The sequence below is a fragment of the Hyaena hyaena genome, unplaced genomic scaffold, assembly GCF_003009895.1.
Source record: "Hyaena hyaena isolate Hyena2069 unplaced genomic scaffold, ASM300989v1 scaffold_464, whole genome shotgun sequence".
Classification (NCBI taxonomy): Eukaryota; Metazoa; Chordata; class Mammalia; order Carnivora; family Hyaenidae; genus Hyaena; species Hyaena hyaena.
Window position 1 is genome coordinate 439926 of NW_024081096.1, and position 16586 is coordinate 456511.

Consider the following 16586-nt stretch of genomic DNA (forward strand, 5'->3'; position numbering starts at 1 on the left):
TTGCTGAACAGATCCGCATGCCCCCCTTTCTCTCTCTCACGTTTTCTTTTGTTATGTTTATTTTGAGAGAGAGAGAGAGAGCACGTGCGAGAGAGAGCGCGAGTGAGCACAAGCGAATGCACAAGCAGGAGAGGGGCAGAGAGAAGGAGAGACAGAACCCGATGTGGGGCTCGAACCCACAAACCGTGAGGTCATTACCTGAGCTGATATCAGGAGTTGGAAGCTTAACTGACTACACAACCCAGGCACCTGTCTAATGTTTTCTTGATTCAACAATTTATTGCCTGATTCATGAGGTTCCATTTCCAGCTATGCCACTAACATACCATTCACTTCAGAAATTAATTTTTTTTCTCATTTAAAGCTAAAAAATATAATTTCAAATTCTCTCATGATACTTTTGCAGCTCTCTGTCAGGCTCTCTCACTCACTTTTTGGTGTTTTACTCCTTCTCACAATGTTCTGCCCAAGTATTTAAAAAACAAACAAACATAGAAACTAGATCTTTACTGTCTGTCATGCACAGAGGGAAAGAAGATAAAGGTTAAATTCTTTTTTTTTAAAACATTTTATTTATTTTTGAGAGAGAGATAGAGACAGCATGAGCAGGGGAGGATCAGAGAGAGAGGGAGGCACAGAATCTGAAACAGGCTCCAGGCTCCGAGCTAGCTGTCAGCAAAGAGCCCGATGCGGGGCTCGAACCCACGAACCGCGAGGTCATGACCTGAGCCGAAGTCGGACGCTCAACTGACTGAGCCACCCAGGCGCCCCATAAAGGTTAAATTCTGCATGTCCTTATTAAGTTAAGGCATTCCTTTTTTTTTTTTTTTTTTTTACAAATAGTTTATTGTCAAATTAGTTTCTACATAACACTCAGTGCTCATCCCCAAAGTGCCCTCCTTCATGCCCATCCCCCCCTCCCCCCCACATCCATCAGTCCTCAGTTTTTGTCAGCATTCAAGAGTCTCTCATGGTTTGCCTCTCTCCCTTTCCCCCACCATTTCCGCCCTTCTTCTCCCCCTTGGTCCTCCCTCAAGTTCCTCCTAATCCTCCTATACGTGCAAACATATGGTATTTGTCCTTCTCTGCCTGACTTATTTCGCTCAGCATAACACCCTCAAGGTCCATCCATGTTGCTACACATGGCCAGATTTCATTGTTTCTCATTGCCATGTAGTATTCCATGGTATAGATAAACCACATCTTCTTGATCCATTCATCTGTTGATGGACACTTAGGCTCTTTCCATGTTTTAGCTATTGTGGAGAGTGCTGCTATGAACATTGGGGTACATGTGCTCCTATGCCTCAGCATTTCTGTATCCCTTGGGTAAATTCCTAGCAGTGCTATTGCTGGGTCATAAGGGAGTTCTATTGTTAGTTTCCTGAGGAACCTCCACACTGTTTTCCAGAGGGGCTGTACCAGTTTACATTCCCACCAACAGTGCAGGAGGGTGCAGTTAAGGCATTCCTAATGTACCTAATGTTTGTTTGAAGATTCTTAGTTGTTCCTAAGAATTAAAAAAAAAAAAATCTTTACTGGTTGAGTTTACTGGATTTAAATAATTGGAGTAAAATTACAACCTTGAATGAAAGGCCTTCCAAACTGATGCAAACTTTCTTTTTTTTCCCCCCTTCAATTAAACACTAATATATTTGTAGAAAATAGACATTAAGGGAAGCTTAAGTTTTTTGTGATTCAGTGGCTTGTCTTTTTTGTTTGTTTTTTGTTTTTTGAGAGCCAGTTTATGACAAGATATTCAGGGAATTAAGCCAGAGAGCAGAAAGTGTCAGAACTTCAGCTCATATCCTCTTGTTTTATTAAGGTTCTGTTGAGAGTTTAGGGTCGAGAGTTGACAAAAAGTCTCACTGGTGACTTTTTCTTGGACTTTCAGAAGAAAACAAAAATATGGTGACTGATCTGGTGAATTTGGAATATATATTTTACAAATTATAATTTCCAGGCTGTTAAATTGGACTGTTGTGGTTTAAAAGAATCACATGTTTAAGGAATCATTTTATATTAATTGGCTTTTAATTTTCAGGTAGTTTTAAACTGTGTAGAATTAATTTACAGCACCTCTGTAGCTATGCTCCAGTTAGACCTTGGTACGTGGGTTTATTAAGATTCTTACCAGTTCTTAGCTGGTAAGTTTTAGGTATCAGCAGTCTAAAATTTAATTTTCTTTTTACATTAATTTTCTCTTCCAGAAGGATTAGCTTAGCTTGAGCTATGTTCACAAATAAAATAACATCCAGGGATTTATTTGGAAGTTAAAATTGCTTCTAGTGTGGCATTCCCTTTCTTTTTTTTTTTTTCCCCCTCTTTTCTTTTGCTTGTGTTAATTAGGTAGAGTGAGCAAGAATTATTCCTTCTTTAAAGCTGAGAATATTCAGGTAACAAAAGAGAATTATTTCTTCTATGGTGTAAAAACAGAACTGGTTGGGACTGACCCCAAATGAGAGAATGTTGGCCTCTTATGTGTCACTATGGCCAGGCTCTTTTAGCAAACCAATGAAATGTTTTTTCTCAGCATCAGAGTCTTCCGACTTCTTTCTGTTACTGTTTTAGCTATTCAAAAAATGGAAGGACTTTATTATGCATTTAAATTTCCTATTATAGCTTGAGTTCTGGGTTGATGAGGGAACACACAGTCCAGGGGAGAGACTGGCTAGAAAGAGAAAAAGAGAGGTAGCAAAGGATGAGTGGATGGGGAATAATCTCATTAATCAAAAACGATTTGGTTCAATCAAGAGAAAAATCTTTAGGAATTGAGATGGAAAATGAAAACATTTTCACAAGATTTCTTACAGTTCTGAAATTGAAAAAAATTGAAACAAATGTTAGTCCTCTTTTAGTCTAGATTCTCAATTGTAAGGTTTGAACAGAAAGGGAATTTGCTTAAAGACTATTTGGTAGCTTGAGGTATCTTCTTATGGTTCTGAGAACTGAGAAAGATGCCCAGAGTTGCACTGCGGAGCTGAGTTTGGAGAAGACAGCCACCGTCCTTGCTATGGGGTGTAGACAGCAAGAGCATGCAACAATAATACTGCTGCCCCTGGTAGGGGTGGTAGTACTTCTACTTCTGGAAACGAGTTGCTGCTACCCACTAGAATCTCTGGTCACCAGTTTCTGGAAGCACTGGCTTCCAAATCAGAATCTGGGCCAGCAGGGTCTGATTATTGGCAGTCTGGCCAGGTCCTGCTACCTCACTACAAGACAGCCGGGAGAGCAAGCATCTGTCATTTCCAGCTTTCATAGTGGATGTGGGGCTGCAGTGCCTCATTTGGTAGGAGAATTCTCCAGCATAGGAAGGTGTTTCAAGTGGTGTGTATCCCAAAAGGACAGAGATCCACTACATATAATGTTGATGCATGACTGTGTGGCAACACCATTTTCCCAGGAAGATGAAACAAAAATGTTTTTGGATGGCTTGAATGTACATGCTTGTAGGTATGCATATGTATATCTAGTAGATAATCACATGCCTACTTTCATTATTTAGTGGCTTAAATATGTGGCTATGTCTTAAAATCAAACGATTAATATATACTTCAGAAAAATTTCCCCTGCTTATTTCATAAAAAAAAGTTATTCCAAGTCTTGACCACTTTTACATTAGTATGTTTATCACCGACACATTCTGAATTTGTCGGCACACTTCCCAGAGTATGTCATGGCACATCCGTCTGAGTTCTTTCTGATACGGCACCTTTGAAAAATCTCTTGCTGCTTTCTTTGGATGTTTTATCTTAAGCTGCAGGTATCTATGTGAGGAATATTTGGACAGTATCTTTTACAGATTTTATAATACAAGACTTAATATTTTCAAGCCTTAATATTAACCACTCGCCTTTTTAAAGTGATCTTTACAAAAACACCAAACACTTAAATTTGAGGTTTTCTCCAGAGTAGCTAAATCTCTTAAATTTCTTAGCTTCCTCTTGTTTTTGTGACCCAGAACTCTTTGTGAATTTCAAGCATCTGAAACTAGGTGTGATGGGGGCTGTTTCAGGCTAAGATTCTTCAAACAGTCCCTTGTTGATCAAAATAATGGAAAGCACACTCCTTAAGGAGACTCTGTGAGAATTCTTATATAGAGTTAAGTCCCTGTGACAGTTTTGGGAAAAATATTTCATATATTCAGATACACACACACACACACACACACACACAATATTATAAATAGAGAGTTAGATCCTGAGGTTCTGTTTCAAGAAAAAATCAGAAACATGTCGGTGATGTATGGTTTCTTTTCTTTTATTCTTGATAATGGGGTTGGAAAGTAGAGTTTTTCCTTTAGTCTAATGAAATGGGAAGTATCTGGAAGGTCATGGGAGAAAATAGTGGAAATTCTCCTTTGCTTTCAGATTATGCATTCCTCTGGGGTCAAGAACACTTGGAATCCAGGCTTAAAATAACAAGGGCCATGGGGAACAGACATAACTCCTTCTGTTTCATTAGACTCAGTCTATCCTTGTTAGTACTAAGTGATTAGAAGGGCGAGGTTTAGTACTTACACTGACATATTCACTGTATTATTTAGATTAAGGCTTTAAATAATTTTTATTAAAGATCTCCTAGATTGTAGTTTTGCCTTTTCGTTGAATATGGGTTTCTAGCCCCAAGGCCCATTCTCTTCAGAATTAGAACATCAGAACTTAGCCTTTGATCTCAAATGGGGAACCCTAAAATAGCAACAGAGGTTCCTCCTCAGAGTAGCATCTGATTCTCGGCTTGGTAGCTGTCATTGCCAACAGATTTCTCAGCTACTGCTTGAACTTTGGGGGCAGGCTCAGATACCACCTTACCTTCTCTTTTCTTGTTAGACATTGAAGTTCTCACATTCAGATGTGTAACAAAAGGGATTTCAGATCTGACTAGTTGAAGAAATTTTAATTCCCTAGACTGTTATAAAAGAAACTTGTTCTTCTACTTTGAATTGTCAAGTTTTTTTTTCAAGTTTTTTTTAATGTTTTATTTATTTCTAGGAGAGAGAGAGACAGTGTGAGCAGGGGAGGGTCAGAGAGAGGGAGTCACAGACTCTGAAACAGGCTTCAGGCTCTGAGCTGGCAGTCAGCACAGAGCCCGACACGGGGCTCGAACCCACGAACCGCGAGATCATGACCTAAGCGAATGTTGGACGCTTAACCAACTAAGCCACCCAGGCGCCCCTGAATTGTCAAGTTTTAATGGATTCTGTGATTTGCCATTCAACATTGAAATGTGGCTTGCATTTCTGCTTCTCCTACCTCATGTAGAATCGTAGAGCTGCAGGAGACCCCAGAGGTCTCCTAGGCCACCTTTTCCTCATGCAGGCCTCTGTGATAGAGCGTCCCTGGGGATTGGCCATCTAGATTGTACTTGTTGATGTGAAAGGAGCTAGAGGTCAGACTCTGCTGGGTCCATGCAGGTCTTACTGAGCTTCTCTTGAGAGTGAACCTCAAATATGCTCTACAGCTTTTCCTCATTAGACCTGGTTTTATCTTCTTTAAGCAGATCAGAATGATTTTTTTCTTCTTTCATATAGCACCTGTTTAAATATGTATAGGCAGCTTTTCTGTTCCCTCTAAATATTCTCTTCCTCTCCAATTCTATTGAATGCCTCTGGTTTTCTTGTTCCTCCTACACTGTTTTAACATTCTGGGCACATTCCTGCTTCACCCCAGTTAGAAAATGTCTTTCTTGAAATGCAGTATCCATACTGTTGAGATAGGTTCTGATCTCACAGGACACCGTTGAATGATTGGCTTGTTTGGTTTGAACATAGCCGATGTATGAGTTCATTCTTTTCTAGGGCAACTTATGACTCTTGACTCATGCTGAACATTCAGTTAACTCATTTTTAGGGACTAAAGCCCTTATTAAAGTCCTCTATTAAATTCACATAAACTGTTAAGATAGTTTTTTTTTTTTTTTTTTTTTTTTTTTTTTTTACTCTTGCACAGTTGGTTTTCAGTGCTGAAACCCTCTGAATTACTTATCCCAGGCAAATCTATATCTTCACTTTTAAATCCCTCTTTTCAGCTGGAAAACTATTTGAACTTTGATTCTCTCATCCAGCATTCAAACTTTCCTCCCAGATTCTGTTTCCCTGCAAATATGGTAAATGTATATAAAAAAAAAAAAAAAACACACACACCCAGGGATGCCTGGGTGGTTCAGTTTATTAAAAGTTCCACTCCTGATCCTTGCTCAGATCTTGATCTCAGGTTTGTGAATTCAAGTCCTGTATTGGGCTCTGCACTGGGAGTGAAGCCTACTTGAAAAGAAAAGAAAAGAAAAAAAAGAAAAGGAAAGAAAAGAAAAATGCAATCAGATAAGAGTAAGTATAACATCTTGGGATATACTCAAGATGATTCTCTGAGGCAGGGTTCAGCCAGCCGTGGCCCAAGCCCACGTCGCCTCCTGTAATTAATTGTAAAAACATTTCTGCTGGAATACAGCTATGCTCATTTACTTATATACTGTTTATGACTGCTTTTGGGCCACAATGGAAGAGTTGAGTAGTTGCAACCGAGGCTGTATGACTGGAAAGCCTAAAGTATTTACTACTGAGCCTTTTATATCATAAGTTGGCCCTAAGGTGAAAGCAACTGGTAAATCAATACATTTTATGTTCATGTAGATGCATTCTGTTTCTAAGGAAGACTATCCAAAACCCTTTCCAAGGCTTATGAATCAAAGCCTTTTCTGATTTCTTATTGTGGCTAGTTCAAGTATTTTACGGGGAGTAATACGGTTACATAATCTTATATGTGGAGTATAAAATCATATTCCCTATTTGCTTTTCCTTTCTGTCTTTAAATTACCTGATTTCTAACGTATTAGTATTTTAAAGCTTTTCTCCGTATTATTACTTCAGCTGTCTCTTTCAAATTGGGGAACTGGTACCACCAGAAATTTCCTTTAGGGTTTTAGGGGCAGTCCTTGATTTGGTATTCATTTGTGTCTGGGGAAGAAGAGTCATGTTTTGGCATTAGAACATTTCAGTAACACTTATTCCTAACAAATATTATATAATACTTCTGTGAAATTTATAACAGGAACTGAGAGATTCCATGGAGTCTGTAGTCTATTTTGAGAGAAAGAAGAAAACAATCCTCCTTGCTCAACCACCATTGCCCTACTGAAACGTTGTTTAGTAGCTACTTTGTTATTTTGTTTTTGAATAGAAAAAATGCTTAAGGCTCAGTTTGGATGTTACATAACCAGATTTTAAAAGAAAATAATGATAATGAATTTTAAATTAAAAATATTTTTAATCAAAATTTTATGAAAGAGTTGGACATCGTGATATCACAACTACTCTTTTCTTTATTCTGGAAATTTGCTTGTTAACTTGCAAACAGTAAGGTAGAAATCTCTCGTATTCTTTTCCTGCACTAGTGTGAGACCTTGGGAGTCAGACGGATATTACATCAAATTCATTATCCAAGTGAAGGACACATTTAATGACGTAAAATTGCTCATATGTAATCTGTGTGGCCCTGGTGCTTTTGTAAAGGACCGTGTTTATGCCACAGTTTACAGTTTTAGGGCTTGCATTTTAAAAGACCTTTATGTATCTGTGTTATTAATGTCTGTATCTAGTGTTTACTGAGCATTTCCTAGGTCCCATTCTGATGGCTTAGGGGACCCATTGGATTTCTTCAGCCTGCTCTGCTGCTTTTCAGCTACGTTAGTGACCCTGAATTGCTTGCAGGTGTATGCCCTGAGATTGCTGTTTTCCTCTCCCCTTTACCCTTACTCTTTGCCTGGAGAACTCCTATGCCCTGTTTCAGTATCAGGTCTGCTTTATCCCCTTCCAGAAGCCTCCTACCCAGTCACCTTCCTTGCCTGTGCAGCTTGTCTGTACTGTGCACACCACCTCAGTACTATGCTCATATGTTCACATGTCCTGGAAGTACTCTTACCTGGGATAAACCTAACTGCTCACCCACTCCCTGCATTGCTAGAGAAAATCGCACAAGGTGGATGGATGCCTTCCCAAACTCCTGCACAGTTATTTCAAAAGGCCTGAAGAATTCCAGCTTGGGAATGTTCATGTTTCTCCAGGAAGTGCTCTGCTCATGGTTTATAATGATTGTTTCTTTCATACTCCTCTCCATTCAAACTTTTCCCCATGCTCACCCTCTCTTGTAAGTGATCTTGCCTTGTATTTCATGGAAAAAATAACCATCAGGTAGTAGCTCCCCAGCCTCTCTTTGTGAAATCTGCATGCTCATTTGTATTGATACAGTACTTGAGTTCTCCTTACTTGTTATTACACGTGCAGGAGGGAAGGATCCCTCCTCCTGTGACAGGTCAGCACCCATGCATGGGCACCATCTCATCTCCCACATCAGAGATTTGGAACTATCCTTTCAGGATTTTTCTCATGAGCATTTAGATGTTTTACTATTTTTTGGGTGTCTCCTACCATCTTAGATTTAACATAATCCCTTAGTGCTTGCTCCTAGCAGCTTTTCCTCAAAATTTTCCTATTTCAATAAATAGTATTTCTGCTCTTTGGTTGCTCATGCCAGAAATCTGGGAGTGACCCTGGAAACGTCCACCTTTCCCACATTCAGTCCATCGTGAATTATTTTGATTCTACCTGCAGATATCTCTGAAAACTCTCTTTTTATTATCATGACCTTATTCCAGCCCCCCATCCTCTCTTACATGTACCATTCTAGAAGCCTCTTGGCAAGTTTTTCTCCTTCCACTTTTCCTCATCTCTAATCTCTTTTTCTCAGAGAATCCGGAGTGATCTTTAAAAGATCTAAATAATCATTATCTTAGTGCCCTGCTTAAAAACCTTCTGTGGCTTATCTCATACCCAAAATGAAAGAACTCGTTCCCTGGGCTTGCAAGGTCTTGCACGTTCTGGTCCCTGCCTCCAGTCCTCTTTTTCCATTTGTTACTTTGTTCTTTTTTTTTTTTTTTTAAATGTTTTTTATTTATTTCTAGGAGAGAGAGAGAGAGAGAGAGAGAGACAGACAGCGTGAGCAGGGGAGGGTCAGAGAGAGAGGGAGTCACAGACTGAAACAGGCTCCAGGCTCCGAGCTGGCAGGCAGCACAGAGCCCGACGCTGGGCTCGAACCCACGAACCGCGAGATCATGACCTAAGTGAAAGTTGGACGCTTAACTGACTAAGCCACCCAGGCGCCCCTGTTACTTTGTTCTTTATGCCCCCAGCCACACTGGCCTTTTGCTATTTCTTGTAATACACAAATTTCTCACCTTAAGCCTTTACCTCTGCTGGTTTCAGGCTGGAAACAATTTCCCTTGCTCTCTGCACCCCTAATTCCTTCTCATCTTTCAGATCTGCACTTAAATGTAATTTCTTTGTTGGAGCTCTCTTTGTGTAGTTTTTTCCTTATAAATTCCTTACCAAATTCCTCACCTTAGTTCTACTTTTCACCATTGGAAGGATTACTAGAATTTGCAGCTACATGTTTTCTTATGTGTTCACATATGTATCCTGTCTCCCGTGGTAGACAGTAAGTGAAGGAGGGCAGGGACTATACTTACTTTGTTCATAGTTGTGTCTCCAGCACCTGGCACTGAATGCTCAGTAAGTATTTGTTTCACGAAATACAGTTTATTGGGATGACTGCTTGGAACGGGGAAGTCCCCATTTGATACTTTATTTGCAGCACTATATGTCCTTTAAGGTTGGGCTCAGACTTCCATGATTTTGAATCTGCTCCTGTCTTCTATGAACTTGAGCAGTTATTAGCCCCAGTGTCAGCACTGTCCTGCTGGCTTCTTCCTTGAGTGGGCCAGCTACCCCAGAGGATGTATTTGTATATATACTTATATGTAGGTTTGTTCAGGAGCAAGAGTAGGCTAGGCAGTGACACTGATGGTGATGGGAACATGCCTTAAATTATTGTGAGGTGTTGTGTGTCAGATGGATCCCTTTAAAAATGTATGGCAGGGGGCGCCTGGGTGGCTCAGTTGGTTAAGCGTCCGACTTTCGCTTGGGTCATGATCTCGCGGTTCGTGGGTTCGAGCCCCGCGTCGGGCTCTGTGCTGACTGCCGGCTCAGAGCCTGGAGCCTGTTTCAGTCTGTGACTCCCTCTCTCTCTGACCCTCCCCTACTCACGTTGTCTCTCTCTCTGTCTCCTTGAAATAAATAAAACATTAAAAAAAAAAATGTATGGCAGACCTCTCATATCTGCTGGAGGCATTCCATATTGTTTTGAGTAACTGGGATTCCTGGCCTGTGCTTTGTCCCTGCTCTGTTCTTTAGGACAAAAGACTTTCGCGTTTGCCATTGTAGCAAGTCACATGGTCAACAATGTAGGGAGGATAAAATGAATGCAGTATTTTGAAAGTGACCCCTTTCCCCTGATTAGTTGCTGCTCTTAATTCTTTCCTGTGGTTCTCTGTTGCCCCGGCTCCTTGATATTTAAGTGATAAATTCTCAGGGTGGGAGCAAGTAGAACCTAATTTGTGGCCTGGGGAAGAGAGTTCGAACTCCAGGCATCTCGAGTAAGCATAGTCGTTTTTTGAGGATTCCCTGTCTCATGGTGTGATTGGTCTCTTTGGGAGAAATCCTTACCTAATGGAACATTGCAGAGGAGCTTTTGGTTAAATTCAGAACCCGTTACTTTTTTAAGTCACATTATTTTTTCTCTAATTTAAAACTTGGATTTCTGGAAGTTTTGTTTTGTTTTGATTTGTTTTTGGTAAGAAGAGGCATGGAAATTTGTTGTAAAGTGTTGTGAAGTTTCATTTTCTCTTCTGGAAATACAGGGTGAGAAAACCACTACTCACCTGCATACTGTTCAGTGCATTTTCGTTAGGGAAATAATCCCTGTGATTTGCATTTTCAGCATTGTTTGTTGCATGTTCTGTTTTCAATGAAAAGCCCCAAACTAGCCAATGTAAGAAGAAGTGAGTCGTGGTTGGAGTGTGTGTGGCTCCTACCACATTGACCTCCTTCTGTACTGTTTGCCTGCACGCCTAGTATTTACTTTGTTGTGAGCTCCAGGGACTCTGCTCTGCGCGCACCCCTTCTGTCCTTGGGAGGAATTTTCAGTCAGACTGAGTGTATTTAAACTTGTAGCCACAAACTGAGCCTTTACATAATGTAGTCTGATCACTAATAAAGGAATGTAATTGACTTGTAAATTTCTGAGGAGGGGGAGGGAAAAAATCTCAGACAGAAGTGTTCTGTTAATGAATGTGATAGACCCCTTTGTTGTTTAAAGACAACCGTCTTGCTATTTCCCTGAAGAAAGAGCTGTGTTGGGGCTGTTGCACATTTCCCTGGCACACTGCCCCACCTCCTCCTCCCTGAAAATATTTATGGAGATCCAGTGTGTTAATAAATTTAGCACTGATTTGATGGTTGCATTGGCAGCGTGAGATAAAGTAGTTAAAATATATTGTTCATTTTATTTCTGGGTGGGGTGGAAGAGGGAAATGAAATACTGAGGTTTTTTTTTTCCTCTTTGGAAACCTAATACTGTGTTCTTTTGTTATCATTCCCATTCTCTAGGCATTAAGTGTAACCGAAACCCTGATTAAACCTTTGGAAAAATTCAGAAAAGAGCAACTTGGAGCCGTAAAGGTTTGTGTCTAATTTGAGCACGCTTGTACACAGAAGATGGACATCCCTCTGCCGCTTCACTGTACACTTGGTTCACATTTGGCGGCTTTGAAGGAGATGCTGGAGTAAACCATCTGTTGTTTTATGTTGTAAATGTACTTTTTCCCCCTCGGGGGATATGCAGCTGTAAACCAAACAAAAACACCTGGACAGGGTAGTAAAACCTCTAGCAATCTTTGGCTACACCTTCCCGTATAGAGGTTTGAAAATATCCTCAACAAACCGCACATTGACTCGGAATAGAAGCATCTTACCTCTTTGGGGAGTGCACTGACTTCCTTGTGCGCCTCAGTTTTATGGAGGAGTGTAGCATTATGTGAGGGTTCAAGATTAGAAATGCTGCTACACCATGAGGCCATTGAAACTAGGAAGAGGATATTAGGTTTTGGGGACGTAATTTCCTTCAATTTAACACAAATGTACTGAGCTTCTCTTATGTGCTGGTGTTGTTAGAGGTAGGTACTGCCGATCCAGAGATGGGTGAACGACATTCCCGCACTCAGGGATCTGGGAGTTAGCCAGGATTTCTGGGAATAATGTGGTGACTCTACCACAGGGAACCTGAGATATGTTTAGCAACTTCCAAAGTTTGTGAACTGAGCTTTGAAATTATCCCAGAGAAATAATTTCTACCAACCTTTACTGAATTTTGTGTATTCACTTGAGGGACAAAAAGTAACATTGCTGTGTTGACTATTTTTGGCCTGGAAGAGAATAACATCAATTTTAGGTAGGGAAGAGATCTTTTACATTTGTATTGCTCCCCACCCCCACCCCCACCCCCACTGGCTTGGGGATGTGAGGTTTTTTTTTTTTCTTTATCTTCCTAAACAAAATATTAGATTGGTTTTGTACAAATAAACATTGTGGCTTTAATGGCTGTAGGTGTACAGATGGACCCAAATGAGTGCCAGCTTTTTAGTTGCTATTTAAAGAATCGTTTCTCCTGTGGCTTATTAAAATATTAGACACTTCCTTTTAGCAGAGTATTTTACCGTTGTAATGAAGGGCCATGCTTTGAGAAGAGGTTAGTGGGGGTACCCTGTAAGTCCTCTTTCTGGGATTGTTTGCTGAGTTCCACGAAGCTGGCTGTCTTCTGGCTTTGCAGCAGGACACTGGAGGTCCGCTTTCACACCTGTGACCTTGGGCGCATAATTGGCTTTATAGTTCCTTATCTGTAAAATGAGAGATTTGGGGATTTGACCGCTCTACTTTGTAGTTTATGATTCTGTTTTCTCTTTTCTTCTTCAAGCTGTTTTAAAGCTCAAACATCTTGGCTCTTTGTTTTTTAACACTTCTCATTGGCAGGTAGTCAATGTAAACACTGTCTATTTTTTATTTTTCTTGTTTATTTGGATGATGGTGGTGGTGAGGATTATATTATGGAAATGGAAAGTGAATATGACTTAATGTATTTTCATTTTATTTGCCATCCACCCTGCTGTTTTTTTGTTTTTGTTTTTGTTTTTTTCAACCAGGCTCCATGCCAACGTAGGGCTTGAACTCACGGCCTTGAAAGACTATGTTTTACCAACTGAGCCAGCCACGTGCCCTACTAAGTTTTTATAAATTTCTAACCTTGAATTTTCTGTTGACTGACTCCTTCTCCCAAGGAAACTTTCCCCATTTCTGATGTTGTACTTGTTCAGAGTATATATCCAGCAGACATCTTGCAGAATAGATTGCCATGTTAAAAGAAGTTATTTGAGTAATTTTAGTCAATGCCTTGAGTTGTTTAGTGGCCACATTCCATCCTGAAGTCCCATTTTTTTATTCCTTCATTGTTCTCCTCTCTTGAAGTTTGTAAATCACATGTTCATGTTCAGTACCATATGTGTGTTGGCTCATATCATTGATACTTTTTGAGGAGGCCAGTCCTTGTGGGTCACAGGCCTTTTTTACTTGAAATTTTATATGCTATAATAAAGAGTAGAGAAAGGTGATGTTCTGGGTTATGTAGTGCTATGTGCATGTCTCTTTCATTAGATTGTTCAGTGTTTAAGAGAAAAGGCTGTGCTTTCTTTATTTTCTACCAACCTCCACTCTATCTTAGTATACAAAGAATCTGATAAATAACCGATTCCACTGAGAGTTCTAGAAGAGGGTGTGTAATCTTGATCTTTGGTTTTCTATATCTGTGCTTCCTGAATATTTTCCATCATGTTTTGACAAACATATATTTTTGTTGCACTGGTTAGTTGGGATACTTAAAAATAACTTTATCTTAGGTTGAAGGTCTTTTTAAAAATAGAATAAAGCAGATTTTATGTGGGGATTTAACAAAATAAATAAATAAATAAATAACCTTTACAAGTTGACCACAGCAGAACGTTTCAGATCTCCTTGTTAGAATGTGGGTCTTCCCTTCCTCTTCTCCTTTCCCACCTGGCGTGTCCTCCCTTCTGCCTTTCAACCAGAGCTGTGTCTGTTCTGTTCACCCTTGGTTTCTGAATCCCAGTTTCCAGAATCCCAGTGACACGTTTAATTTGTGGTTTTAATATATCTGAACTGCTAGGTTTTTACAAGCTGGATTTTTAAAAAGCCCCAAGCTGTTTCCTACTATTTGCCTCCATTTGTATTTGTTCTCCTTCTGTCATATCTGTTTGGTTTGGGCTTATTCCTTGGTTCTTGGAGATTCTGCCGGTTTTCTTCCATGCTTGCCAGGTTCTCCTCTCTGTTGGAAGAATTCCATTTCCCGCTGCAGGACACAGGTCCTTCTGTGCTGTGTCACATGAGGTTACTGTTCAGAGTTCCCTTCATGGCCTCGCTCAGCTTTTACTTCCTCTGCAGCTCTTTCCTTTCCTCAGGGACTTCTCATTTACCCCAGTGTCCGCATAACACTTTATCCAGAGCCACTGCTCATTAAATGTCAGATTAGCCACTTAGTTGAATTAGGAAACTGGTACGGGCACCGAATGACATAGGAGCCCAAGAGGCCATTGTGTAAACTCTCTAAGAAATACCACAACTTGCTATGACTTAAATTGGGAGAATGTAAGATTTCTTTTGTAGATACCTGAGCAATCCAGTAATGAAAATGTGGCTTCATGCAGGTGACAGCATGCATGCAAATATCAAACAGATGCAGCTAAACTCTATTGATAATCGAGCCGACTCAAATGCCAATTACTGTTTTATTCACTGGAATAAAAAGATTTAAGCAGAAGGGTTTAAAACAGATGTTCATTTCAGATATTAGAACTTTATAGCCTCAGCTATTCACAGACCCTCGTGCCAAGTTTCTTTTATCTTTCTTTCCAAGATTATATCGAATGACTAAGTATTTAATAAAAGTTGACTTCCTGAGATTCTGTAAATGACTGTAAAATATGAGTGAAAAGCAAATCGACTTAAATAATTTCTCGAATTATTTTTGATAAAGCAGAAAAAAATGTTGGTTTAACTTAATTACATTTCCTTCATTTTAGTTATAAAACACTTACCAGTTTCTATCATATGGGAAGAGGTTCCAGGTACAACTATGAAGTAAAAACACTGGTTGGCCTTCAAGAAATGGTCAACTCTGGGTGTGGGGAAGATGTCAAAACAAACAAACAAACAAGGAAACAATAGAAATACAATAAAAAGTGCTATAATTGCTGTAAGCGTAGGGGCTCAGGAACATGCCCTATTTCACCTTTGGAGTGCCAGGGAAGTCTTTCAGGAAGACCTGATTCTTCCCCATTTGAATCCCATTTCTGCCCTTAGCTAGCTGTGTGATTCTGGACATTTACCGTCTCTGGCTCTCAATTTGCTGATCTCTACAATGAGGCTAATGGCCCCTGTCTCAGAAGGTTTTGGGGAGGATTAAATGAACTTGATAGTGTATTTCCCATGTCTAGAGTAGGGCCTGGCCTACACGGTTGCAGTTGATCTTAAGAATTGCTCAGGTTTTTGTCTACTCTCTGCATGCTGCAAGCTTCAGAGGTGACATGCCTTGTACCATGGCTTATGAGCTTCCTGGCCAGGTAGTGCTAAGGGGATGGATAGGTGACTCTGGAACAGCTGCCCAGGAGCCCAGGGTACCTGTCAACCTTGTCATTTTTGGTGCCACTGCAGCCATAGGCTTCCTTCTCTCGTCTTCTGACAGATGTCTCCTGGGTGTGGAGTCAGGTGCTGGACTCTGAGAAGAAAGGTTGGATTCCCATTTCTTTGGGTAGGCCGCAGAGACTTATAGAAAGGGGGAGAGTGAGGTTGGATAAGACAAGTGAATTGTTAAACAGGGATAGGCAACATTTGGTGCAGAAGTTAAGGGAGGTATGCTGTTTCCACTACCACTGAGTGGTAAGGGGGCGCTTCATGGACCAGATGGCATTTCATCTGGACTTGTAGGATGTTGGCAGACCAGGGGAGAAGAACAGAGGTTGCAGAACTTTTGAATATCAGGATATCAGACTTGGATTTCAGGATTGCATTTTAAAAGGTGTTCCTGCTGAGTATACGTATAATATGAATCTTGCTTCTTGAATGTGTGGTATTCCCCCCATCTCCTTACTTAAATAAGAAGGAAGAGTTGGAATCTCTAAGAAAGTATTTAGTTCTCCAGACTAGTCATGCCTTATTATTTTAATGTTTATAGTTGTAAAATAAGCCTTTTCATTTCCTCATCCCAGGAAATTTATAAAATAACATTTTTAAAAAAGTTATCTGGTAACTTTAAAAAGCTCCCCCCTTCCTCCAAAGCAAATTCTAATACTCTAAAGAAATGTGGACAGTTCACAATATCAAGCTATTGTGAATTCTTTATATATTCCTTATTCATTTTTCCATGGATTTTCTATTTTACATATTAGTATTAATATGTAATTTTAGCAAAAAATTGCTTAATGTTAAGAATGTTTTAATGTGTTAGGAATGTTCACTTCTTATATATTAATTACATTTTCTCCCTGCTTTGTCATTGGTCTTTTAGCGTGCTTATTGTGTATTTTTTGATACTTAGAAGTTCTCATGGCTTCTTCTATTTCTTTTTTGCTCA

General features: G+C 39.9%; 1 protein-coding gene across 1 annotated transcript in view; it reads left to right on the top strand.

Annotated features, from left to right (window-relative positions):
* Nucleotides 1–16586, top strand: part of ARHGAP10 (Rho GTPase activating protein 10) — a 321883-nt gene that overhangs the window by 100492 nt on the left and 204805 nt on the right. The window contains exon 4 of the mRNA XM_039253774.1: nucleotides 11498–11569. Within this exon, the coding sequence (XP_039109705.1) occupies nucleotides 11498–11569 (72 nt within the window). The remainder of the gene's footprint in view (nucleotides 1–11497; nucleotides 11570–16586) is intronic.